The following is a 26,502-nucleotide window of genomic DNA, read 5'->3' on the forward strand; positions in this document are numbered from 1 at the left end:
AGCTGCCATGGCTGTACCCTGTCCACTGGTGCCCTCAGACTATCACTTCTGCTTGTCCAGAGATCCCCACAAGCTTTATTTGCTTGGCAAGAGCTGTTGTTTAGAAGAGCATGCTGGGGTCTAACGAGCCTTCTGGAGCCAAAGCTGCAGAGCTGTTTTCTATGTGTCCCTTTGGGTGACCTAAACAGCACGGGAGGACAGGGGCCTCCCTAGTCAGGCTGCTTTTGTGGCTGAGACTCAAAAATGGTTGAAAATCACTGATGTATATCGTATGCTTTCAGCATCCTTAGAATTTTTGTTTGTTTTTTTCGAGACAGGGTTTCTCCGTGTAGTTTTGATGCCTGTCCTGGCTCTAGCTCTGTAGACCAGGCTGGCCTTGAACTCCCAGATCCGCCTGGCTCTGCCTCCCGAGTACTGGGATCTAAAGGCATGCACCACCGCCACCAGGCCCTTAGAATTTTTATATGTACTGTTTTGTACTGTCATGAGGAGAAATGCAGTTGGTGTGATAAAATAATGAACCCATTAACTTTATCCAGCTCATTACTAATTTTTTTTTTGGTGGTGGTGGGGACTTGATCAGAAGGACTTGGGCCCATGCGCATTACTAATTTTTAAAAATATGAACAAAAGTGAGAAAGAACTGAGATTTGAGCCAGGCATGACACACACACACACACCACTCACACAACCACACCAGGCATGACACACACACACACCACTCACACAACCACACCAGGCATGACACACACACACACACACACACACACACACACACACACACACCACTCACACAACCTATCAGTTCAGAGACGGAACTTGAACCGAGACTCGGGGAGCTCCTGAATGTGACCATTTCCTCCCTGGACAAAGCCGCTCTAGCGGGGAGGCTGCCTTTTGTGCCTATCACCCTGTAATCCTTGCTTCCTTCCTGCCCTCTCCACCCCCACCCCCCCCCCCCCAGCCCATCATCTTCGTTTCAGACAGAGCAAACAGCAACAAGGAGCTGGGTGTGGACCAGGAGGCAGAGGAGGGCAAAGACAAAGCAGGGCCCGATAAGCCAGGGCAAACCCCACAGGTTTCTGAGCATGCGCCATGGGTGGGGAGTTTAGCTCGCAGCGGGGGCTCTGCTATGCTCTAGGGGTCCCCGGGGTTATGGCAGCTTTCAGGAAGGGTCTCTTCAACATCGAGGGGTTTGGAATCACCCCGCTGACCTCTTTACTCTCAGCAAGTTCCTTTGAACTTTGGGGTTCTTGGGTAAATGCCTTAGAGTGATAGGAGCCTGCTGCAGCATCTCTAGTCAGGACAACAGAGCACGAGGAGATAAAGGCTGAGAGAAGCCTGCTGCAGAGAGCGAGGCTGAACTGTCCTCAGTTCAGAGTGTTGGCAAGGGAGGACAAGGTCAGCCACCGAAAGGTGGTCAGACAGCAGCAGCCATGCAGTCCTGCAGAACTCGGGGCCATGTGCTCTACCCAGGAGTATCCACATAGTGGGCTGGGGGAGGGTCCTTTAAGGACTTGGCCACAAAGACAGAGGTGGCTAGAGGACCTGGCTGGAATAGTCAGGCTCAAAACAGTAGAGAAAGTTCTACCTGGAGAAGAGGATCGAGGATGCTGTCTGCATGTTGGCATGGCGAATGTGTCCTTTGGCCTGAGGTGCCAGGGCTAGAGAGGCAGAGAGTGGAGAGCAGAGAGCAGGCTGTCTGAGAAAATGGAGCCTGTGCCAGCTACTGTCGCTTTGAGGGGCTGTTTGGGAGTGAGGCCTGGGTTCCCATGTCTCTGTTGTGTCCCCACAGGCACGGCCTGGCCACGCAGACCAGGAGACTGAGGAGCAGCAACAGTTCCGGAACATCTTCAGGCAGATTGCAGGCGATGTACGTGTTTGCCCCCCTAGCCCAGGGCTCCCAACGCAAGAGACTCACTGTTTAGCAGAAGCCATTGGTTTGGGAGAACCATAAGATGTGTATCACATCAAAGAAACCCGTGCCTTTGGGTTCAGGACTAACACAGACACTGGGTGGCTCAGAGCCTTCTGGTTATGAGCTGCTCGGTGCAGTCTGTACAGCTGAGGGCATGGAAACTGGCCTGTCCTGCCCAGAAAAGCTCCAGCTTCCCATGGCAGAAGACAGGGGAATCTTACAAGCGTGGGCAGCTGTGACTTGTCCACTGGTTGCTCTGCCCTTCACAATTTTCCTCTCCCTCAGGACATGGAGATCTGTGCTGATGAACTCAAGAACGTCCTTAACACAGTAGTGAACAAACGTGAGCATGAGCGACTCATGCCAGATGCGGGGGATGGGCAGGGGCCGCAGGGGTCTGAAAGCAGCTCCTCACCCTTCTCCATCCCCCCAGACAAGGACCTGAAGACACAAGGGTTCACGTTGGAGTCTTGCCGAAGCATGATAGCTCTCATGGATGTATCCTTTCCGCCACCCCCCCCCCATCCTCTTACATATGCCCAGAGAGCTGGGGGAACAACTAGGGGTGTCCATGTCTAGGGAAAGACTTCAGGGGGTCCTGACTCAGGCAATCGGTCTGACAGGGTGGTCAGAGGATACTGGGTTTTGGCTGGTCGTCATTTCCTGTCTCACTGCAGGCCTGAAATCCTGCTTGGGATGCTGCCCAAACAAGGATTATTCTTGGGGGACAGGCTCTGTGGGCTATAGAGATGGTAGGAACTCTGGTTAAGAATGGAGGGGAAGGACAGAACCTGGGATCAGGAGTCCCGGTAGAGGATAGTGGGACTTCTTCCCTGCCTTCCCTGCATAGTATCCTAGATGCCCTTCCCAGTTCAGGGGGATCTTACTATGTGCCTGTGGCCCTGACATCCATCCTCCAGACAGATGGCTCTGGGAGGCTGAATCTGCAAGAGTTCCATCACCTCTGGAAAAAGATCAAGGCCTGGCAGGTAGGATGAGAGTCTAATGTGGGAGTGGACAGGGTGGCAAGGCCTGGGAGGCAGGATGAGAGTCTAATGTGGGAGTGGACAGGGTGGCAAGGCCTGGCAGGCAGGATGAGTCTAATGTGGGAGTGATGGACATGGTTAACTTGGGATTAAGTGCGTAACTGCTATCTTCGAATTTTCTATTTTCAGAAAATCTTCAAACACTATGACACAGACCATTCTGGCACCATCAATAGCTATGAGATGCGAAATGCAGTCAATGACGCAGGTGCTGGGGGAAGAGGGTAGAAGATGCAGACCCGAGAGCTGGGGAGAACAGGAGGGGATGGGAGATTAGACTACTGGGGCCGTTAGAGAAAGGAGGGGGAGCTTCTTTCCCAAGCCAGTGTGGCTAGAAAGTTTATAAAGGAGACTGCAAAGCCTGAGAACCTCACTCCTCTCTCCTCTCCCTGCACTTCCAAGGCTTCCACCTCAACAGCCAGCTCTATGACATCATCACCATGCGCTATGCAGACAAACACATGAACATCGACTTTGACAGTTTCATTTGCTGCTTCGTCAGGCTGGAAGGGATGTTCAGTAAGTGTCTTAGTTAATGTTTCTATTGCTGTGAAGAGACACCATGACCATGGCAACTCTTATAAGGAAACATTTCACTGGGGCTGGCTTACAGTTCAAAGGTTTAGTCCATTATCATCATGGCAGGAATCATGGCAGCATGCAGGCAGACATGGTGCTGGAGAGGTAGCTGGGATCAGCAGGCAGCAGGAAGAGAGAGACACTGGGCCTGGCTTGAGCATATGAAACCTTAAAGCCCACCCCCAGTGACACACTTCTTCTAATAAGGCCACACCTCCTAACAGTGCCACTCCCTATGGGCCATCACAGTGCGTGAGGGAGGGGCTGGCTACCCTTCAGCTCTCTCAACCCCGTCCCCATGGCACAGCTCTGGCAGTAAGAGCCTGACAACTGCCCAGGCTCCTGCACTGAGGCTGCATATCCTCAGTCATGAGTCTCCATAGGCCAAGAAAGGGATGACAAGGGAAGAGATGCTGGTTATGTTTCGCGTGGATTTGTGTGGAAGGACAGCATTCAGCACAGGGGCTTCCTAAGTTACAGATCTGAGCACTCGGATCATGCTCACTTGTGATCCAGCAGGTACTAGAGGTAGGATGGACCTTAGTTCAATAATACAAGGGCTGGCAAGAGGACTCAGCCTCATGTGTCTGGTGACCTGAGTTCAATAGCTGAAACCCAGGAGCGGAAGGAAAGGACCAGTCTCAGAGTTGCCCTCCGACCTCTACATGTGTTCTGTGGTATATGCCCACGTGCACACACAATAATAAATTCTTTAAAGAGCAAACATGAGCAAACTAAGCCAAAACCCTAGGAGGGTGCAAACGATGGTGGCGGAGGTAGTGACTGGCTTTTTTGGCCTATGCTTTCTTTCACACAGGAGCTTTTAACGCATTTGACAAGGATGGAGATGGCATCATCAAACTGAATGTTCTCGAGGTAAGCATAACAAACAGCACATCCTCTGCACCATCAAACCCAAGGTGAGGTCAACAAGGCAGACTGGACCCAGTGTGTTCCTCACTCCCAGGACAGGAACTTGAAAGAGGGCCTAATGAAGACTGTGGTTCCTGGGGAGATAGATGGGGGTTACCTTGAGAACTTTGCCCCCCCCCCCCAAGTTGCACTGCCAGAAAACACTTTCCGGGAAAAGGAGCTGTTTGCTCTTTTTAAGAACCTTCCCTTGCCCCCTTCCCCGCTTCCCAATGCAAGAGGTCCTAGAGCTGATGGGCCTCTTTGCATGCTCTTGTACTGAACTGGGGCTTCCTCTTTCAGTGGCTGCAGCTTACCATGTATGCCTGAACCAGATAGGCCTCATGCAAGATCAACCAAGATTCCAAACCAACCCAGCTAGAGCCATTTACCACAAAGAATCCAGCGGCCGTAGCTCCACAAAACCTAGGGGGCTTCTGGCTTTGTTCCTTCTCCACTTTGCCCCAAATCTTGGTGCCCAGCCTGGTGCTTGGGAGAACTCTTTGCCACCGGAAAGGCTAGTGCCTGCCTGAGCGAGGTGCAGCCTCACTGGATGATCTGCTGATTCTGAATTGCCCACTCAGCTTGCACTGGGCTGTCCACAGCACCAGCTAGTGGTACTCACTTATACAAGAACCCAGTTGCCAAGTCTGCACTCAGTTCTGCCAGTTTTAGGATGGGTTTACTCTGGGGTAAACAGGGCTGATGCTTGGAGATATCGGACAAAAATTTGGCTGCATTCTGAAAAAGTTAAATAAAGGCACATGTATGGCTGATTCCATTGTTTTCTTTATTAACATTTCTCAGCCACAGCACCACTGTCTTTCAGCCATACTTTCATATATCACCTCCAGAAAGACCTAGTTTAGGGCTAGAGAGATGGTTCAGTGGATACAGGAGTATGCAAGCCTGAGGACCCCAGGGCGGATCCCTAAAAGCCAAGCACGGTAGCTCACACCTGCAACCCCAGTACTGCAAAGCAGAGACAGGGCTCTACAGGCTTTCTGGCCAGCCAGCCCAGCCAAAGGGACAATGCCTGCTGAGCGCCTGTCTCAAAAAATAAGGCAGAAGGATTGGGGCAATGGTTCACTGGGTAAAAACGCCGAGTTTGGATCCCCAGCACCCACATAAATGTAAATGCCTGTTGGAGTGATCACCCACCTGTAATCCCATCCCAAGAGAGACAAAGAAAGGATCCCTGGCAGAAACTGATCAGCTAGACTAGGTGGCTTGGCAAGCTCTGGGTTAAAAGAGAGACCTGGGCTTCGATGTCAAAGGTGGAGAGTGATCCAGGATGATAGTATCAACCTGACCTCCATAAGTATGCACACACCACACGCACACAAAGGGAGATAAAGGAAAACATTCAAAGTCAGTCTGACCTCCACACCCGCATGCCTTTACACAACACAAAGAAAACCCTGTTTAGTCTATGGATATACCTGACCATCCAGTATTGGAAGAGATGTGTCTGGCCAGTGTATAAATGGAGAAAGCTCTAGTTCCAGGATAAAATAATGGGGAATATATAAAATCAAAGGCTTGAGTCCCACTGAAATCACGCCTCCTACCATTTCTCTCATTACTGTAATCTTGTTTTATGTGCACCAGTGCTTTGCCTGCTTTCATGTTGAGCACCTCATGTGGTGGGGGGGCGCAGAAGAGGGCATCAAGTTCCCTAGGGCTGGGAGCTAGAGATGGCTGTGAGAGCCATGTGGATGCTGGGAACCACGGCCAGGGCCTCTGAAGAGCAGCCAGTGCTCTTAACCCCTGAGCCATCCCTCCAGCCCCACTACTGCTCGTTCTTGAGCTCAGGGACCACTCAGATCTTTTCCAAGATGGCTGGTGTGGAAGGCATGTGGGCAGTAGGAGGAGATGGATGGAAGTGGTGATCAAAGTACACTGTGTGTGAAATAAACACATTTTCAGTCAGATAAATGGGCCCGTTACTACAGGAGAGAAGTGATTTTTTTTTTTCATCCTAGCTCCTCTGTTCACTGGCCTGTCTGACATTAAAACAACCCCTGACCATGAGTTTAATCTAGACCTTTGGGTGGGTCTGTGGCACATATACAAGCACCATGTTTCCTGCCCACTGTCTTGTTCTTTATGCCAAGATGGAAAAGGCTGATCACGAAAACACAAAGTAACAAAGTGAACACTTAGTAAAAGTACTTTTTTCTCTTCTTGTATTTGCTTTAGATCTCGCTTACAAAGTTATGAAGTTCACAGCTTTTATACCAAAATGTAAGAAGGCTGTTTAGAAATAATTTTGTAGTCAAATGTCACCTGACATTTCTTCTAATCCATATTTAGTATTGAAATACAGTAAGAAACCAAGGTGCTGGGCAGCTCTGGGCATCTATTCCCCCACAGCCTTTCCTTCGCCACCCTCTGCCCGCACTGGGCTACTTCTGGGCTGGCCTGGGCCATGTCCTTGGGGTCAGAGACAAGGTTGTCGTATGGTAAATGGTAGGTTAATTTACGTAAGGTTTCACACACATCTGCATATGGAAGTGTGACCCAACACCCCCCCACCACAGCTTCCTTCTTTCCTGCCTATCAGGCCACCTCCCTGAAACCCAAGGTTCTCAGTGACAGGACAGAGATAAAGCCACCACTTAAGTATGCCAAGTACAGTCTTATAGTAATTCTAGGACTCTCCTTGAAGCAACAGGAACAAATTTGCTAAGTAAGCATATGCAAATCACAGCTATTTAGCCAAACCACAAGGTAGGTGTTGTTCAAACCCTACTTCACAACGTTCTTCAATTTCCTTCCCAATAATTATCTTCCGGAAAATAATACTGTGTCATTCTTATAAGTGTGACCTACACCCAGCAACTCAGCCACATGCCCACGCACTGAAATTGTCCCATACCTAAATCTACCAGAAAAAAACAAAACCTTTGTTGGCAACAATCACTTCAATCCTAAAAGTACCGGCTTGGATTCACTGTAGTCCAGGAATTCAAATTTCTCAAATTTCAACGGCTAACTCTCCCGGATGAAGCGTCTTCCCGACAAGAGCAGCAAGAGTGGGTGGGGTGAAACAGCGACTCCTCGGACTTCAGTGATGTCAGGACACATTTTGCCATTTTTTTATTTGCATTGTTTACAGTTGAGCAAAGTATGCCAAAATGTGTTTTGAACCTAAGTGAAAACTTTAAAAAAAAAAAAACTGAAAGTGGCTGGTTATTTTATTAGAACTGTTATTGTAAACACAAAAGGATTTTTAAAGATTTTCTTTGCTTTGAGCTTCTGGACTAGGCATAAAGAACTTAAAAATAAAAATGACCTGAAAGTACTCCTTAGAAATGTCTTGGGTTTTGGAGGTCATTTATTAGTCACTTTCCTTCTCCTTCAAATTACCAAACAAAAGTCTGCACAGACCCGAGCTGCCCCTTCTGAGGGAACTGGAGGCTGATCCTGAATGGCCGACATAATGAACAACTTAAGAAGCAGTCACAGTCTGTCTCCTACAGACAGCCACTGCTGAGGAGCCAAGAAACCCAGGGCTCTTCATTCTCAGTGCAACCCTAGACCTGGAGAACAGAGATCTGATGCCAAAAACAATTCCACCTGTTCTTGAACTCATCCTACTGCTTCAAAGAAAGCCCTGTGAAATGAGGAAACGCTGGAGCAAGTGCCCCCACCCCCACTCGGGTAAGCAGGCAGCCGTGTGCACACAATGGTACCAAGGGAAACTCAGATCACAGTTCCTAATCTGAGGCTCTAATGGTGCTGGACTGCAAGCCCGTAGGCCCTCAAGCGTTCCTCACCACTGGTCAATCAATACCTTACATTCTTCTTCCCTGCTGCACAGCCCACCACTCTTCTCCCTTCCCACATTCCCTTGGGTGAACGGGGAACCTGTGCTTCCTCAGCACACTGCCCTGCCAATGTGGAAACTCAAGATGCTGAAGCTCAAAGAATAATGCAGGTTTAGCAATAAACCCAAGTGAACTAACTTTCCTAAGAAATCACTTCCCAGACCCACAGAAGTATGGCTCCTCTGGTCACCCTTACAGAAAATGGAGGTGAGAGGTCGGAAAGGTTTTCAATCTTACACAGAAATAGCATAAATATGCTTTGTCAATAAAATCTCAGCATTACACAATGGTTCTCTTCACATCTAAGCCATGTGGCTAACAAAAGTTTTCCTACACAATAGGCTACATGTGAACAGCCACTCATTTGTGGGTCACTCATGAGCTAGTATTAGCCCCTAGATTTGTTCTTTGTTTGTTTTCTTGTTTTCTGTTGTTTTTGTTTTTTTTTTTTTTTTTTTTGATTTTTTGAGACAGGGTTTCTCTGTAGCTTTGGTGTCTGTCCTGGACTAGCTCTGTAGACCAGACTGGCCTCAAACTCACAGAGATCCACCTGCCTCTGCCTCCCAAGTGCTGGGATTACAGGCGCTAGATTTGTCCTTAACATTTTCTGGATCCAGTACCAACTACTGGATCCATTCCTAGGGAAAAACAAACAAGACATACTTAGTCTTTCGTGCAATTTCAGAGGATTCACAGACTGGCTTGAAGCCTATCCATCAATCCTTGGCGGAGTTGCCCTGCCCTAGAGCATATGAGGGGTTTGATCAGGCCAGGTACAAAAATAGAGTCTGCAAACCTAGTACCAGAAAGCATTGCATCCTGAAGCTAGGGTATGTGGCATGAGAGTCCTCCTCTCCCTCTGAAGAACCTGAGTTTTGAGAACCCAGAAACAAAATATTAGGAAGTATAACACTGGTTTAGTTTTACATCCAAGTCTTGAGAAAATCCAGGCACAAAGCAATCCTGCTAAGGTATGTGACATGGGCACTCCCAATGGCTGCCTTCCCATCACCATACTCTACTTCCTTAGCTGGCATGAATGTGAAGAAGGCAGACACTGCTTCAGAAGTTACATCTCTGCAGGCCTCCCTGATGTCCTGTCAACTGAATCCAGATGCTCATTCCCGCTCCCCCATCCAGGGTGCTGCGAGCAGGCTGAAAGCCCCGTCAGCTCCCTGTGCCATTGCTCTAGGCAGCACAGCAAGACAGTAAGAGATGGGGGCTGGTAACAACGGGGCAACCCAAAGGGCGTCAAGGCTCCATGAACCCCGAGAACCAGAAAATGGAAAGGGCATAAAGGTATATCTTCAGTTCAAACAGTCAGTGAGTGCAGAGGTGGAGGGAGGCACCACACTGAGCACTCTGGGAATTGCTGTCTCTAGGGACTGGCCGTGATGGGACTTGTCTGAAGTCTAAAATACAGCAAGCACAGCAGCTGGCTGGTTCTCAGGCCTCTACCACGTTTCCTTTTGCACCTACATCCAGCATTATCCATCTATGGAGCACTTCATAATGAAACACAGAACATAATTATTAAAAGAGAAAACGATTTGCTTCAAATTTAAATACCCAGTTATTTCAAAAGGAGGAATTAAAACCGATCCTGAAAAAACTATCATAAGCCATCATAAGACATAAAGCAGAAATGACAAACTGAATCAATAAAATATGTGTATGATTAGGATCAAACTGGGTAACCAATTAATATCTGAATCTTTAATAAACACCTATAGTCTAGTAGCATAAATCTCTGTACGTCATCTCTCCCAGAAGAGTATGGTATGGTTCCTTAGAATCCGCTTAACCATTACCCTTACACACTCCAGCTCAGACTTGACTTGTATGTAACCCATCACCCCACAGACGGCCCAGACTTTGCTAGCGGTAGGTCTGGCTGTGAACCACTTTCTCCTTCCCAATTTCACTAGAGAGGGACAGAGTGGCCTGTGGGAGGGGCCAATGTGAAATAGTTTACAAATGACTTCCCAACATGGGAGGCAAAAACTTCACGAGTCCATTTTGCTGTCGTCTTCAGCATGCCGCTCAATATGTCCTGCAACGTCCTAGGGGAAGAAGGAGAGGCTGTGAGAAACAAACAGGTCACAGGGCAAGAAAGGTAAACTGAGAAACACAGAACTGGGTTGTGTAGACCTTAGGGGCGGTGGTGCCAGCCTCCTGCTAACCCACAGGAAATATCCACTCACAGGGCTTGCTGGTCTTTGCTCTAAGTCAATGGTTCTTAATCTATGGGTCAAGACCCCTTTGGGGGTCCAACAATCCTTTTACAGTGGTCACATATCAGATATTTACATTATAGTTTATAACAGTAGTAAAATTACAGTTATGAAGTAGCAATGAAAATAATTTTATTGTTGGGGGTCACCACAGCATGAGGAACTGTATTAAAGGATTGCAGGTTTGGAAGGTTGAGAACCACTGCTCTAAGGGATCTGCTGAGCCCAGGCTGATCCAACCCCATGATACCTGCTTGGATCCTTTCCTAGCTGTGAAAAAAGCATCACAGTTCTTCCAGCGACATTTCAGCGTCTGAAAGTTCGGATTAGTGTGGTCAGTCAGCAAGTGTTGTTTTAAGTGATCCACAACACCAAATATCAGAGTGCAGCCATGCCACTGTAAGAAAGGATGAGGGGTCCATGAAGAGGAGCACAGTAAACACATAGACATGTGTGCACACACAAGCACCTTCTTTCCCTCTCACTATGTAGCTCTCTGGCTGGCCTAAACTTGCTAGGTAGACCAGGCTGGCCTTGAACTCTCAGAATCTAGCTGTGTGGAGATTAAATGATGTCCCCTATGCCCAGCTAGAGCATGTCCTTTATCTTGTATCATAAAATAAAATCTGCTACATTTATTTTGTAATCCTTTTTGTTGTTGTTGTTTTGAGACAGGGTTTCCTGGCTGTCCTGGAACTTGTTTTGTAGACTTGTAATTCATTTTTTTCCCAAAGGCAAGTAGCTTTCCCATAACATTGAAAGGCATATATTTAACAACTCCTAGAACCATGAAACTAAACTACAAAGCAATAGAAGCTGTGACTAGTGGCACCCACCTGCAATCCCAGCACTTGGGAGGTGGAAGTGGGAGGATCAGGAGTTCAAGACCAGCTCTGGCTACATAGTGGGTAGGCAGTCAGCCAGCATGGGCTACATGAGACCTGTCTCAAAGCAAACAACCACCTGCTGTGGAAGTCTGACTTCAGTGTATCACACATGTATACAATGTATCTGAGTCATCTCCTCACCCTTTCCTGTGTCCTCCAATCCTGCTGGCTTCTCAGCCAGTCTCCCTCCTCCCTCCTCAAGGATGCAAAGAGCTTCATCAAGGTCGCTGACAGAAGCACCGGCAGAGGCTGTCTATAGAACCAGGTGGCAGAGCCACCTCACCAGTGCCCACACCAAACAAAGTATCTCTTCTCCTAGCAATCAGTCACTGCCATTAGATCCTCAATGATTTCAACTCCCTTTGTGTTACAGGTCTAGTCCTCTATTTTGATTACCTTCCCTGAGAACACTGACAAACAAAGACAGTGATATATACCCGAGCTGAGAAGTAATTAGGCTACAGACAAACCTAAAATCAAACTCGAAAAGGCATCCAGCATTCCATTAATTCTGATAAGGAGGTCAGGGTTGGGGGAAAGAAACCTAGTGCCGCTAACTTCTCAATGGGTCATTCCCAGTACGAGAACCAACTGAAAACAAGGCCTTAAGTTTTGTGGGCTAATTATTAGTTTCCATATTTTAAGAAAACCACACATTTAGCCCAGTGGGCTAAGTTAAAACTATAAATTTAAAATTCAAAGCTTCTCTTCATTTATCAGAAACCACAAAGAAAGTAAGTCAAGCCATAAATTGTTGTAGAATATTATTATGATTATGTTTTTTTTTTTTTTGAGACAGGGTTTCTCTGTGTAGCTTTTGGAGCCTGTCCTGGAACTCACTTTGTAGATAGACCCGGCTGGCCTTGAACTCAGAGATTCACCTGCCTCTGCCACCCAAGTGCTTGGATTAAAGGCGTGTGCCACCACCACCTGGCATAGAATATTATTTTATTTGTATTATTTATTTATTTTTAAAGATGTATTTATTATGTATACAGTGTTCTGCCTGCAGGCCAGAAGAGGGCATCAGTTCTTATTACAGATGGTTGGGAGCCACCATGTGGTTGCTGGGAACTGAACTCAGGACCTCTGTAAGAACAGCCAATGCTCTTAACTGCTGAGCCATCTCTCCAGCCTGAATGTTATTTTAAGATGTGTTAAATTTGTTTATGCTGTGGAACATTTGTTTTAATGATGCAAAGGTGTGTTGTATTCTTTTATGTTGCATTTGTTTAACTCTGTGAAGCTGTTACCGTGCCTGTCTAAAAAATACCTGACTGGTCTAATAAAGAGCTGAACGGCCAATAGCAAGGCAGGAGATAGTACAGGTGGGGCTGGCAGGCAGAGAATAAATAGGAGAAAAAGAGAGATGAAGGAGTGAGAAAAGAAGCAGCCAGCCAGCCAGCCAGACACGGAATAAGAAGGAAAGAAAATATATAGAGAAAAGTAAAAGCCCAGAGGCAAAAAGTAGATGAGATAATTTTTAAAAAGCTGGCAAGAAACAAGCCAAGCTAAGGCAGGGCATTCATAAATTAAGAGTAAGACTCTGATTTATTTCGGAGCCGGGTGGTTGGTCCCCCAAAAGAGAAAAGAACAGAGTAATAAATACTTTTAACACCTGAGAAGGGTAGTTAGTGCAAAGCGGAGAGGCTACAACAGCAAGCACACTATTTACTGACTTAGTAACAGACAGAAACCACCTAGGAGGGGAGAGACTTCCATGGCAAGGACTTGCCTGTCACATGTGAGGTTTAAACCTTCGGTACTGCAAACAAGACAAAACAAAATCTCACCCACACAAACTCCTCAAAACAAAACCAACACCTAGGAGATAAAGTGAGAAGCCACTATTCACAGATCTCATATCAAACTTGAGAGCTTTTTCAATAAAGTAAAAAAAAAAAAAAGCGAGCTGGAGAGATGGCTTAGCGGTTAAGAGCACTGGCTGCTCTTCCAGAGGTCCTGAGTTCAATTCCCAGCAACCACATGGTGGCTCCCAACCATCTGTAATAAGAACTGATGCCCTCTTCTGGCATGCAGGCAGAACACTGTATACATAATAAATAAATAAATCTTAAGAAAAGAAAGTTGAGCTGGGCGGTTAATCTTAGCAGTTGGCCTCCCAAGGTGGAGCTCTGTGAGTTTTAGGCCAGCCTGGTCTACAGAGCGAGATCCAGGACAGGAACCAAAACTACAGAGAAACCCTGTCTCGAAAAACCAAAAACAACAACAACAACAACAAAAAACGGAAAAAAAGTCAAATAGCATTTGTGTATTTTTCCAAAATGAATCTTCTCTGTCATACAGTAAAAGGCACAAAGCAGACCACGAAACTCAAATGCTACACTGATGACCATGAAGATTTATAAACCAGCCCAGGACCGAGCAACTCTGAAGTCTGGAGGCAATGGTCGTACTGCTTACCCAACAGCGGTAATTCTGCATCAGATTCAGCCGCACAGCCTGGATGCTGCCATCATAACAACCAGTGTAAATCTGGAGAAAGAGGTTCAGGGTATCAGACTAGATATACACGAAGAAACAAATATAAAAACACTCTTCATGAAATATAAAGAAACATATAAACCTCATGTAAAACCAGGGTCAAGATGCCAAAGTGGGGCAGTAATTTCTTGATCTGCTGGTCAGAGCCCCTTGAAACTGTGCCTCTTAAGAGCGTTGCCCTTGAGCTGTAGCTCACAGCAAGGATGGCACTTACTCTGTACTGGGACAGCACTGCTAACTAACTGTATTCATTGTAAAAAAGGGTTTTACTACTCAAGATCTTGAAAACACCCATCCCAGTTCAACCTCACAATTAAAAAATAAAACCTTCTAAGTTAAGCAGGGAGTCAGGTATGGTAGCACTTGAGAGGCAGAGGGAAAGAGGCAGGCTGACCTCTCTGAGTTCAAGGCCAGACTGATCTACATAGTAAATTCCAAGCCTGCCAAGACTACACAGTAAAACTCTGTCTAAAAAATAAGAAAAAAAGTTAAGCAGGGTTAGGTGAGATGGCTGTAAGAATGCCACATTGGCCAAATCTTCTGACATAGTTTCCCGTGTCCTGTTCAGAGCATGTCTGCAAAAATCATTGCTCATTTTATTTTTAAAGCATCTAATCATGTCTCCATTAAAAGTGGTAATAGATTTTACTGCACTTATTTTAGCTATTCATAAAAAGAGAATGCTCAACAATGTTTGTGGTAATATTTTATTTGTGCTCTAACAAATAAAGCTTGCCTGGGGATCAAAGGAAAAAGTCAGCCACCATATTAAACACAGAGGTCAGGCAGTGGTAGCACACGCCTTTAATCCTAGCATTGGGGAGGCAGAGATTCACCTAGATCTCTGTGAGTTCAAGGTCACACTGGGAACAAAGCCAAGCACAGTGACACACGCCTTTAATCCCAGAACTAGGTAACTATAGAGGTCTGGAGGTCTGTACAGACAGACAGCAAGTGATAGAGCTGGGTGGAAAAGAAGAAGTTATATAGCTGGGCAGAGAGAGGAAGTAAGATGGCAGGGCACAGAAAGGTATAGAAGGCATAGCTTATATACAGGAAGTAGCTCTCTTGGGCTGAGGATTTCCTAGTGGTGGCTTGTTTTATTCCACTGATCTTTCAGCTTTCACCCCAATATCTGGCTCCAGGATTTTTTATTAATAAGACTGTTTAGCAATTCAGGTTACAAATGTTGCTGGGTTACTTCCCACTATTATGACAAGAAGTGAGGCACTCAGTAATGGGGCACATCATGATCAAGTTGGTAAGATGTCACTTAAGGAGTAAAAGTAGACACATTACTATCAGCATATGGAGTTTTAAGCAAATACGTTCAAAGGTAAACATCTGACAAAATAAGCAATACCTACCACACTTTTATGGATGGTCATACACATAATCATGTCTTTGTGTCCTCCATAAACTTGCAGTCGATCATGGGACTTAGGCAGAAGAAAAAAAAAGTTAGAGAATTAGGTCAATAAAGGAAGTGAAACCAATGTCTTTACAATCAAAGTCTCAAACCCGAAGCAACTGCGAGGAGAATTGGACAGGTTTTAAGAGGCTGTGGATACTCGTCAGAAAGCAGCTGAGTTTTGTCAATGATGACACTAAGCTCAACATTTGGAAGATGAAGGCAGCAGCAGGATCAGGTACTCAGAGACATCCTTAGCTACACTGGGAGTTTGAGGCCAGTTTGGGCTATACAGTCCTGTCTCAATCCCTGTCCACCTATCCACCCCATCCAACCAAGAGAGAAAGGAATAGAAAGCAGTTAAAAACCATGTTTTGACAGCTGGGAGCCTGAGCAAGTATCTCAGAGTGGTTTCTGAGTGCAATCTTTGGCCTGGTTGCTACCTAAACATTTCAGAAGGCTTCTGAAAGCGTAGATGCCAATCCAACCCTACTCCAGTCAGACAATCTCCTGAAAGCAGTCATGCAAAATACATGGGCCCAATTCTACCTGTAATTCGTAGACTCGAACAAACTTGTCCAGGCAAGCAGTCACCATCACTTTCCCCAGGATGTTTACCACAGTCACTGCATGATTGTGACCTTTATAGATGCGCACAAGCTCACCAGTCTGCACCAGAAAAGAGGGACAGTCACTAGACTGGCTTTTAGTACTCCGGCTACATTTTACAATTGTAAAGTTCTAAGGGAAACTGTTCCGAGGCTCCTATAAACAAATACAGCTATTCTAATGCTGACAGCTCAAGTTCCCACTCTCACAGCACTGCTTGTCACTTACAGAGAACGTTACACACCCTCCGACTTTGACTTTTACCAACTGTGTATTGTATAGGTACACACACCATAGCACAAATTTTGGAGGTCAGAGGACAACTTGGCAGAGTCAGGTTCTCTTCTACTATGTGGGTTCAGGGAATGAAACTTAGTTTATGGGGTTTTGTGGTAAGCACCTTTACTAGCCCCTCAATTTCTGAAGTGTGAGTAATCCCTGATCCAAAAGTCATAAATGACCCCGAATCTACAACTTTAGAGCGCAGACATCAATCACAGGTGAAAAACTCTATACCTCATGTGTCAGGTCACAGTCAAAACTTAGACACACTAAAAGCAAAATCATCTTCAGGCTATGTGTATATGAAACAAATGTTATATTTATACCCAAGACACCTGTTTTATATATGCACATGCGATATACAAATACATAAATCTGAAATAAGAAGTGACAGCCAAGCTACACTCTCACTTTCATCTGGTTCCAAGTAACAAGTCAGGATGAACTGGACTCCATCGGCAGGGCAGGGACTGAGCTTCTGTGCTGCATCTGAGATCTAAGATAGCCTCTCAGCTGTTTTTATCTGTTCTATTTTAAACACTCTGAGAGCCATGGCCCACAAGTTCAAATGAAACCTTCCATAAACTCTTGAGTCTTTCTCTGATTAGTTTTTTTGATGAGGTTAGAATTTCCATGTGGTCTGAAATCACCCAAGAGCACATGCATGCATATGGAGTTATTATTATTCCTTTTTACTAGGTAATGGGCCAGATTTAAAAATTAAGAGAACTTCCTTCCACTTTACCAGTACAGCTTACATGGATATTGTGAGCATGGACCGACTGGTCACTGGAGCCACTGAACACAAGGTCGTTTACCACCTTAAAGAAAAATAGTCAATGAATTAGCTTCTGTGCAAAGTAACTTTAATACACACTAGCAAATGGGAATTTCCATCCTATTTTGTGATGAACTGTGCATAAAACAATGTTTCCCAGACAAATTTTCTAACTGGAAATGCATGTCTTATCACCAGGCACTGTGATGAACCCACCAGAACATCACTAGGTTCATGCAGACTAACTTATTGACTGTCCTAGAAGGGCACTACAGTGTGCCCACTACAATAAAATACATTTGTTTCTAGCTATTTTTATTAAAAATGGTTGGTCACTTTGTGACCCAAGTACAGAAGATCATAATCTCCTTGACTATACTCTTTACAAGATTCTAAGAACACAGCACACAGTAGTGGAAATACTGTTCAAATCTATCTATTTACTCACCTTCATGCAAAGAACAGTCTTGCTGTGGCCCTCCAGGGTTCTGAGCAGCAGTCCGTTCCGTGCATCACGGACACTAATGGTACAGTCATAAGATCCTACAACCAGCAGTTTTCGGGCACCTTCCTGGGCCGTGGCAAGACAGCTGACAGCCCGAGGGCCATGGCATTCAAAGATCTCCTGTTGCTTGTTGTTCTGAAAAAAAGCCAACGTTCTATAAGAGCAACTTAGCAAGGAAACTTCAAAACCAGCTAACTGTTGTAAACTCACATCTACTGCCTACCCTAAATCCTGATGTTCCAGTCCCTGGCACATCAGCTCCAACCTTCTTTGCTGCTTGAGCCCGCCCTTCCCTAATCTAGCACGGCAAACTCAACTGTCCTACCCCAATAACAAACCGACTCCATTGTAGTTTCTGCCTGTGGTTTCTGGAGATTCTTTCAGTTCTTTTTCTTTTTTGAAACAGGGTCTTGCTAAGCAGCCCAGCCAAGCCTTGAACACACTATGTAGCCAGCCCAGACTACTTGCAAACTCACAGAAATTCTCCTGCCTCAGCCTTCCTAGTGCTGAGATTACAGGTATCAATCACTGTGCCTATCTTCCCATTGTGTTTTGTCCTCCAAAAGATATGATATATATCATGATATTTCAAAGAAAATAATTTTAGATGTATTTTACTTGTGTATGTTTGTGTGTCTGGGGGGGGTGTGCTACGCCATGTGTGTTCAGGTCCCCATGGAGGCCACAAGAGGGCGCTAGCCTAACTATGTGAGTGAAGTGAGGGAGCTGAACACAAAAACAGCTGTGTGTCTTCACCTCCTACTCTCGGCTAGACTAGCGGCTTCTAGTTCTTGCCTTGATTTCTACACAGTAATGGTCTACCCTGGAACTGTGAGCCAAATAAACCCTTGCTTTCCACGTTGCTTTTTGGTTGGGATATTTTATCACAGCAACAGAGACTAGGAAACTCTGGGGCCTGGCATAGGGAAGATGGTGACGTTTGCTCACCAAATGAACTTATCCTTGGTTTGGGAAAGAACGAGGCTACATGGTGTTACAGAAAACTCGACTTACTTCCCCTCACAGAGCTGAGCATTGTCATAAACCCTAAATCAGTCTCCAACCTACATTAGTGCCATCCTTCAGGGAATTCAGATTCATTCTCCATGGTGTCACTCTTAAAATGAGACAGACTGGTTTAACCTATGACTCATTATTTGGCCCAAATATTCAGGCCTGGTTTAATTTAGTATGGCTGCGCTTTGGTCCTGGCACATGTGAGTCTGAGCAGACAGAACGGAGGATTGATTTCACTTGAACTAGAAGATGACTGCTTTTAATGAAAGGCTAGTTCTGTTGTTTCCTCAAACCAGAAGAAAGAAAGGGCTGCTTGTTATTTTCCACTATATAAACTCATTCTACTTATAAATGGTAGAGAAATTCAGCCTACTCCTCCAACCACTAACCTTTATGTTGAAGGTGACGACAGTGCCATTTGCCAGTCCAGCATAGAGGACTCGCCATCTATTATGAAGGCAGAGAACTCGGTCTTCTAGCTTTAACTGTTCCATACATTCTCGGGTCTGAAAAAAACAAAACAAGACAAACCACCAAAACCCCAAACAATCTGTTACTAATAGAGGATAGTGGCAAATGTGTGAATAATTGCTCCTCAAAACACTTAAAATGAGGCTGAAAAGCACAGTAGACTATCTTAGGTATTTTTCTTCTTTAAAATAGAGGTCAAGGTCCCAGGGTGTGAGAGTACTATCGAAAAACAGTCTAATGATATTGATAAATGCATAAATTCTTAAAAGGGCTGACTTGAGTGCTAAGCTTCTTAAATGAACAAAGATAAATTATAAAGTTGCATTTGGTGATGTGACTAGTAGGTTGAGTATTTGTGTGCAGACAGGGAGCCCTGGGATCAATCCCAAGCACATGGTAAACTGGGTGTGATGGCTCATGCCTGCTTCTCAGTATCTGGGAGGTAGAAGTAGGAGCCCCAGAAGTTCTCTGTCAGCATGATGCCAGCCTGGAACAGGAGATCCTGTGTAGAGGACGGAGGACAGCTTGCAGAGCGTTCCCCTCCTCCCACCGTTCCCCTCCTCCCACCCCATGGTCCCATTGATCTGAACTTTGGTCATCAAGCTTGGCAGCAAATCACTTTCTCCACTGAGCCATCTCCCAGGCCCTATGCTCAGCTTTTTAAAATGAGTTCTGGGGATAGAATTCAGGTCTTCTTCAAGGCAAGCACTTTACCAACTGACTTATTTCTATGGACCCCATAAAGTTTAACTTTTAAAGAAATTAAATTAACAGGGCCAGTGAGATGGCTCAGCAGACAAATGTTCCTGCAGCGAAGCTTGATGACCTGAGTTTGACCCCTTGAACCACAAGGTGGAAAGAGAAAAAAGTCTGTATATCATTCTGACCTCCACACACATGACATGACACGCATGTATATAGATACATGCACATACATGCACAAAGTAAGTAAACAAATGTAATTAAAAATACTGCAACTAGCTGGGTGGTGGTGGTGCACACCTTTAATCCCAGCACTCAGGAGGCAGAGGCAGGTGGATCTCTGTGAGTTTTGAGGCCAGTCTGGGCTACAAAGTGAGTTCCAGGACAGCCTCCAAAGCTACACAAAGGAAAATAAATTTAAAAACAAACAAACAAACAAATAAATAATATTGCAACTAAGATTAATTCTGGCATATGATGTGAAAGAATATTTAAGAGGAAGAAATGAAATTAATAGATATCGATGAACAAATGGAAAATGTGGTTTATGCTGAACCTTCTATCTAAGATGGTATCAGAATGCTAAAATATGCTCAGAAGAGAGAGGCAAGATACTGCAGGTGAGGGTCGTCAAGATCATGATGGGAGGACGTGCAGAGATGACCGGCCACACTAGTGGGAGCCCACGAACTGTGGACTGGTGGCTGTGGAGCCCCCATGGGACTGGACTAGGCCCTCTGGATACGAAGAATGGTTGTTTGGCTCGAACCGTTTGGGGGGCACCCAGGCAGGGGGATCGTGATCTGTCCCTGGTCTACGGGCAGGCTTCTGGGATCTGGTGCCTGTGGTGTGACACCTTGCACAGCCTTGGTGCAGTGGGAAGGGGCTTGGACCTGCCTAGGCTCAGTGTGCTGGGCTCTGCTGACTCCCCATGGGAGACCTTGATTAGGGGGATGTGGGGATACAGGGTGGCTTGGGAAAGAGGGCTGGGGGGTGGGAGGAGGGAGGAGGGACGGAATCTGTGGATAGTATGCTCAGAAACAAAATGAGAAAGTCAACTGAGAAGAATGACAGAAAATATAGTTAAAGGTTCAATATTACCACTTTGATTTCTCTAGAATCACCTACCTTGACATTATAGCAGCGAATGGTGTGGTCACTGGAACCAGTGTAAAGGATGGAATTCTTCCCAGAGGTGTGAGTGACAAGGAGGCAGTTCACTTTGGAAATATGGCCCTCAAAGACACCAATACACTTGCGACTCTAAAAATCAAGCACAGGTCAGATTATTACTTACAGGATTTAGAAGGTACGGTGGTTTGCATTAGAAATGTCTACCATAGTCTGGGGTATCTGAACAGTCTTTCCCCAGTTGGTGGTGCTGTTTGGGGGGTTTAGGTGGTGCAGCCTTACTGGACAATGTGTGTCGGGGGACAGGGACCGGCTTTGAGAGTTTTAAGCTCTTTTAAGATCTGGACGTTTCCAGTTCATTCTCTCCACTCCATGGCTAAGGTTCAAGATGGAAGTTCCCTAAGCCTACCACCATTTCTGCTGCCAGACTGTTCCCAACATAAGGGACACAACCCTCTGGAACTGTAAGCCCAAGTGACCCCTGTCTTCTCGAAGACACCTTGGTCACAGTGTTTGAGCACAGCAATAGAAAAGTCACTAATACAGAGGAATTAGACAATGCCTTTTGTTAATAAAAACTTGCAAAAACTTCAGCCCATTGTCACATTTACCCCAAATATGTTGGTTAGTACACAAAGTGTGCTCAGTAAACATGTTGTTCACTGAATGCCCAGCAAAGTCACATATAGTGAGATACTTATAACTATATATTTACTAAGCCACACCCAAAAATATTTAGGTGATTCACAATGAGGAGAGAATTATACTTAATGCCTAGGTCAAGTTTTTCTAATATATGGACCAAGGAACCTAGTACATCCAAACTGTTGCTAATTGCTCAGAGAAGTTATGCCTTTGATTACCAGCTTATGATAATGCTCAACCATTAAAAAATGTCAGGTGCTATCAGTGGTCCTAGTGGCTTAGGAATGGTTTCTTAACAATGATCTCAAATGCTACATCTGTGCATATAACAAGATCTATTTAGAATATACATATATACACATCCATACACGTATCTCACAACTTGAAAGCCTTTGTACCAGAGGCTAGCTTTAAGCTCCTGATCCTCCTGTCTCTACTTCCCAGGTGATGGGATTATAGGCATGTGCCACCACACCCAGCTCTGCTCTTGTGGAGTATACACTCATTCTTCCATATATCACTGCTTTCTTTCTGGGATTATTTTCGATATTTCTCATGTCCCTAGATTATATATGCCTGCTTGCCTATAGTAAACAAAGTCTTGGTTCATAACATTCATGGTGTTGGCTCAGAAGTCATTCAAGTGTTCCTTAAATGTCTTGGTTACCATTGCAGAGGACAAAGTTAGCTGTGACAGAAATTCAAACCTTCAAAGTGCTCAGTTACACCTCATGAGGGTGAGGCATGGAAAGATGTTACTTTCTATAAGAAGTTGGACTCTATAGTTAATTATCAGGGAAAAATTCTTCTGCAAATATGTTGCAATACTCATTTCATCCTTCCTTGGCTGTGCAGCATCTGGCCCTATCACTAACGTCAAGGTTGGGGACTGACTGGCCCTCATCTACTGGTGTGATCCTATTCCCTTTGCCATGGATGTTGGTTCAGAGACTAAAGCACAGGACTTCTTTTTCCAATGGAGAGAGGAAGATACTCTAACCAGATGATCCACCATATCTAGGATCAGCCCACACCCCTGCAAAGTCAGCATGTTCCCTTTATCTATGTTAAAGATACATAAGTGAGTTTTAAAGACTGCAACCAAAGATACTCAACATTATTCTTACCACCAAATTATAAACTCGGACAGTTGTGTCTGCTGAACAGGTATACAGTAAGTTTCCAAATATCTGAATTGCATTCACTGCAGCTTGGTGTCCTTCAAAGCTTCCTTCTGTAGGTTCATCATCATCTCCTGGCTCTGAAGATATTTCTAGGAAACAGAAAAAGGTTTCAGAGACATGTCTGCTACAGTCTGAAAAGATACTAAGTCAAAGCCATCACACCATTTAGAGGACTTGAATTAAATCACCAAAAGATTCTCTTAAATCCTAGTCCCCAAGCAGAATGTCCTTAAGTTGTTCATTGGGAAGATTCCACCAAAAAACAACTACAACCTTAAAATTAATGAGGTCAGAAAAGGGAACCAGCTAAGACAGATGTGAGCAGCAGCTGGCAAAGTCCAGGACCTACACACTTGGTGCTGAGCCAGGCAACTATCTGGTTTAAATTTACATTTTATCTCCTGTTCTATGAACACATTTAAATAGATTTAAACTGACTTGACTTCTAAATTCTAAAAACCCCTTTCCCTGAGGCTACTTAAACAAAACAGAAAAATTAATTACCCGAAGAGTTCTTAGATGCCTTTATGGAGGAGATCACCGTCTGAGTTTCTGCCACACTGAAAAATAATAGCAAAAATATCTTGGTATCTGGCAAAACCAAAACTCTCTAACTCAAAGAATCAATTTTCCACCTGAAATTTCTTTAAAGTTGGGCATAGTGGTGCACACCTTTAATCCCAGCACTTGGGAGGCAGAGGCAGGCGGATCTCTATGAGTCTGAGGCCAGCCTGGGCTACAGAGTGAGATCCAGGACAGGCACCAAAACTACAGAGAACACCCCCCCCCCCCCCCCCGCCGCCCCAAAAGCCAAAAGAGTCAATGAAAAAGCAGTTGTGAAAGTCAAAGTCACATTTTAAGTTTTAACAACTGTGCCTAAGAGACCCATTAAACAAAAATGCTTCTGATCTACAAGCCCCTTGCCCAAGGACAGATAGTTTCTGAAGTGCTGGAGGCTACTGTTTATGGGAGATAACAAGTCACATGTTTTTCATTCCCCTAAACAAGTTTCTTTGACCCATCTGCACTGGATGTGCTGAATCACATATGGGCAGAAGGTTCACAGGCTGGAGGTACTTCAGGACATATGCTTGCTCCTGATTGGATCTGGAATTGGAAATGGCAAGACATTATGGGTTTTCCTTCTGAAGCCCTTGCTATACTTGATTTTGGGTCATTTCCCAGGAACCTGGGTATGGACCTGGCCAGCAAAGCTTGCTGAGATAACGACCCTTACCTGACAGGAATGCCATCCTTGTAGCGGGTGCCAAGCTCACTCGTAGAGCTAACTTCATCACAACCAGAACGAGAAGTTTCTATTGGGTTTTGTTCTGCAGAGCTCCAGCTATCTTTTTTTGATGGGCTGTCTGGTTTCTCTTCTCCAGATTCAGAAGAATCAATGGCAACCACTTCTAACTGGGGATTTGGGACTTCCAGGACTTCAAGGGAGGACTCACTGTCTGGCTCATCTCTGACAGCTTCTTGCCCCCGACCAGTCTTGCTGTCTTCCCAGGTGGACGTGGTGACTTTCTCCCCTTTAGCTACCTTTCCGGTCTTTACTTTCCTTGCAGGCTTAGCAGGGAACACATCCTGTTCCGTGTCACTGTTCTCGGGAACGTGGGTGGCCCGTAGTGTCTTCTTCTTCCGAAGTTTCTTCTTCTTCTTGCTCACTCTGGTCTCAGCTGATGCCAGTGTGGACTCTGCCTGTGGTTCAGCTGCAGAGTGAGTTTCCTTCTCCACAGGGGTTTCGGGAGTGAAAGCCAGCCTGAGAAAAGAGCTGCTGCAGGCCTCTGAGCCACTGCTGCCTCTGGCAGGCTCTTCGCCTCTGTCTACACCAGGGAGACCAGGAGACTGGGAGCAGGGAGAGTGCTCTCGGCTTCTGCAATTTCTTTGCTCCACAGGAAAATTTTGATCTTGGTTAGCCTCCTGGCAACTTTCTGTTGACTCTGATGTTAATACTGCAGGGACGGCTGGGTAAACTGGGCAGCTGTTACTGACCACTCCTGAATCAGGAAATCAAACAGAAAATCAACTTCTGCAGGCACGGACTGTCTACTGATCTTTCTTCTACTTTGAATGTTCACATAGTTGATGGTACACAGGTTTTGCTTTGCTTTGTGTGTGAGCGGGCATGCATACAAGGATTAACTTCCAGTGCACACTTGGGGGAAGATCAGAGGACAACTTTTGGGAGTCATTCTCATGTAAACAAACACAGACTTATGGTTTAAGACAGGCTGAAATACAGCTCGGGAGGCAGAGGCAGGCGGATCTCTGTGAGTTCGAGGCCAGCCTGGTCTCCAAAGCGAGTTCCAGAAAAGGTGCAAAGCTACACAGAGAAACCCTGTCTCGAAAAACAACAACAACAAAAAGATGAGAGGACAATCTGTAGAAGTCAATTCTCTCTTTTTACAGTATGGATCCTGGGGATTAAACTCGGGTTTCCAGGCTTGGTGATAAGTGCATTTACTCACTGAGGCATCTCACCAGCCCTAATGCACTGTAGTTTTAAATACCTAAATACTAACTCCATAAAAGTAACTTAAAATTCAGTATGACAGATCACAGACATTCAATACTAGAATCTACATAAGCAGTGCCCTAGGGCATCAGGAGCAGAAGCTGAAGGAATTCTTCAAACTGTTTCAGCTTAAGGAATCACACAATGCCCGTCTTAACTTTCGTGCAGGGTGTGCGCATGTGTGTGTACATACCATGGCGTAAATGTGCAGGTCAGAGGACAAGTCCTGACTGTGGTGATACTTTATTTGTACTTTATTTGTAAAATGTGATTTTATTTGTATATTAATAAAGTTGCCTTGGGGTCAGAGCAAGCCATAGCAGAAGCTGGGCAGTAGTGGGTGCACGCCTTTAATCCCAGCACTTGGGAGGCAGAGCTAGGCAGATCTCTGTGTATTCAAGGACACAGCCAGCATGGCGACACACGCCTTTAATCTCAATACCAACCATAGAAGACCTGGAGGTCTGTACAGACAGGCAGTGACGAGGAGGTCATGTGGCTGGGTTTACAACCAATGAGAAGGCAGAACAGAAAGTCGATATAAAAGACAGGACACAGGAAGTAGGCCTCTTGTGGAGAGGAAAGACAGAGCAGCAGTGAAGGTTTTCAGCTCTCAGCTACTGCTCTGACCTCTTGGCTTTTAACTCTGCAATTGGCTGTGTTTCTTATTTAACAAGATGGTTCTGTCTACACCTGACTGCCAGTCCTTGCCTTCTACTGTAGTGAGGCAGGCGCTCGATTGTGCTGCCGTGCTTTAGACTCCAGGCTGGCTGGCCTGCAAGCTTCCAAGCAGTTCTCTCGTCTTGACCTCCCACACCAAGGAGTGCTGGGAAAACAGATTTGTGTGACCGCACGCCTCTTTTTACGTGGGTTCCAGGCATCAGACTTGAGTTGCAGGCTCTCTTAGGCTAGCTCATGTCTGCTGAGCTGTTTCATTTGGACAGTCTGGGTTTTGACTGAGATTTTAATATGACAGGATTTGTAGTAATGAAAGCAGCTAAGAAGACATTCTCAAATGTTAAACCAGGCAAGTGTTAAAGCCCTGGCTACTTCTCGACCCACATAAGCTCCTGTTAATACCTGCAAACACCAGAATGCTGTGGCCAACGTGGCCACTTGCCTCTCAGGTTTTTATCAGTCCTGGCTTACATCTGAGATAATACAGGCAGTTAAGTGCTGAGAAATTCAAGTACACACCTCACCAATAAACAGGCCAACCAATGTTAACCCACGTATTAAAAGACAAATGAAACATTTCGGAAATGTCGATATAATATCAATTCATTAAAGCTCTGAGAAGACCAGGTAACAATGAAACTTAAATTACATTCTCTG

The 26,502-nt window shown here is 45.4% G+C and overlaps 2 protein-coding genes across 10 annotated transcripts in view; one reads left to right on the forward strand and one right to left on the reverse strand.

Moving 5' to 3' along the window:
- Capn3 (calpain 3) overlaps positions 1-5,205 on the forward strand; it is a 45,549-nt gene extending 40,344 nt beyond the window's left edge. For 3 of the 7 annotated variants that reach the window (XM_036185560.1, XM_036185561.1, XM_036185557.1), the window contains 8 exons: positions 1,796-1,873; positions 2,204-2,261; positions 2,352-2,416; positions 2,839-2,907; positions 3,094-3,172; positions 3,367-3,483; positions 4,361-4,419; positions 4,756-5,205. In XM_036185560.1, coding sequence (XP_036041453.1) covers positions 1,796-1,873; positions 2,204-2,261; positions 2,352-2,416; positions 2,839-2,907; positions 3,094-3,172; positions 3,367-3,483; positions 4,361-4,419; positions 4,756-4,782 — 552 coding nt within the window. In that variant the 3' untranslated portion in view covers positions 4,783-5,205. Of the gene's footprint in view, positions 1-964; positions 1,079-1,795; positions 1,874-2,203; positions 2,417-2,838; positions 2,908-3,093; positions 3,173-3,366; positions 3,484-4,360; positions 4,420-4,755 lie in introns of all 7 variants that reach the window. The other 4 variants (XM_036185554.1, XM_036185555.1, XM_036185556.1 and 1 more) reach the window with 2 other exon arrangements.
- A 3,975-nt stretch (positions 5,206-9,180) lies between these two features.
- The window catches only part of Znf106 (zinc finger protein 106), a 49,144-nt gene continuing 31,822 nt past the window's right edge, over positions 9,181-26,502 (reverse strand). For all 3 annotated transcript variants that reach the window (XM_036184093.1, XM_036184092.1, XM_036184094.1), the window contains 12 exons: positions 23,884-24,649; positions 23,151-23,206; positions 22,590-22,735; positions 20,815-20,949; positions 18,903-19,019; positions 17,440-17,631; positions 16,972-17,034; positions 15,872-15,991; positions 15,279-15,350; positions 13,831-13,902; positions 10,770-10,916; positions 9,181-10,348 (listed from right to left, as the gene is read on the reverse strand). In XM_036184093.1, coding sequence (XP_036039986.1) covers positions 10,292-10,348; positions 10,770-10,916; positions 13,831-13,902; positions 15,279-15,350; positions 15,872-15,991; positions 16,972-17,034; positions 17,440-17,631; positions 18,903-19,019; positions 20,815-20,949; positions 22,590-22,735; positions 23,151-23,206; positions 23,884-24,649 — 1,943 coding nt within the window. In that variant the 3' untranslated portion in view covers positions 9,181-10,291. The remainder of the gene's footprint in view (positions 10,349-10,769; positions 10,917-13,830; positions 13,903-15,278; positions 15,351-15,871; positions 15,992-16,971; positions 17,035-17,439; positions 17,632-18,902; positions 19,020-20,814; positions 20,950-22,589; positions 22,736-23,150; positions 23,207-23,883; positions 24,650-26,502) is intronic.

This window comes from Onychomys torridus, chromosome 4 (genome assembly GCF_903995425.1).
Source record: "Onychomys torridus chromosome 4, mOncTor1.1, whole genome shotgun sequence".
Taxonomy (NCBI): Eukaryota; Metazoa; Chordata; class Mammalia; order Rodentia; family Cricetidae; genus Onychomys; species Onychomys torridus.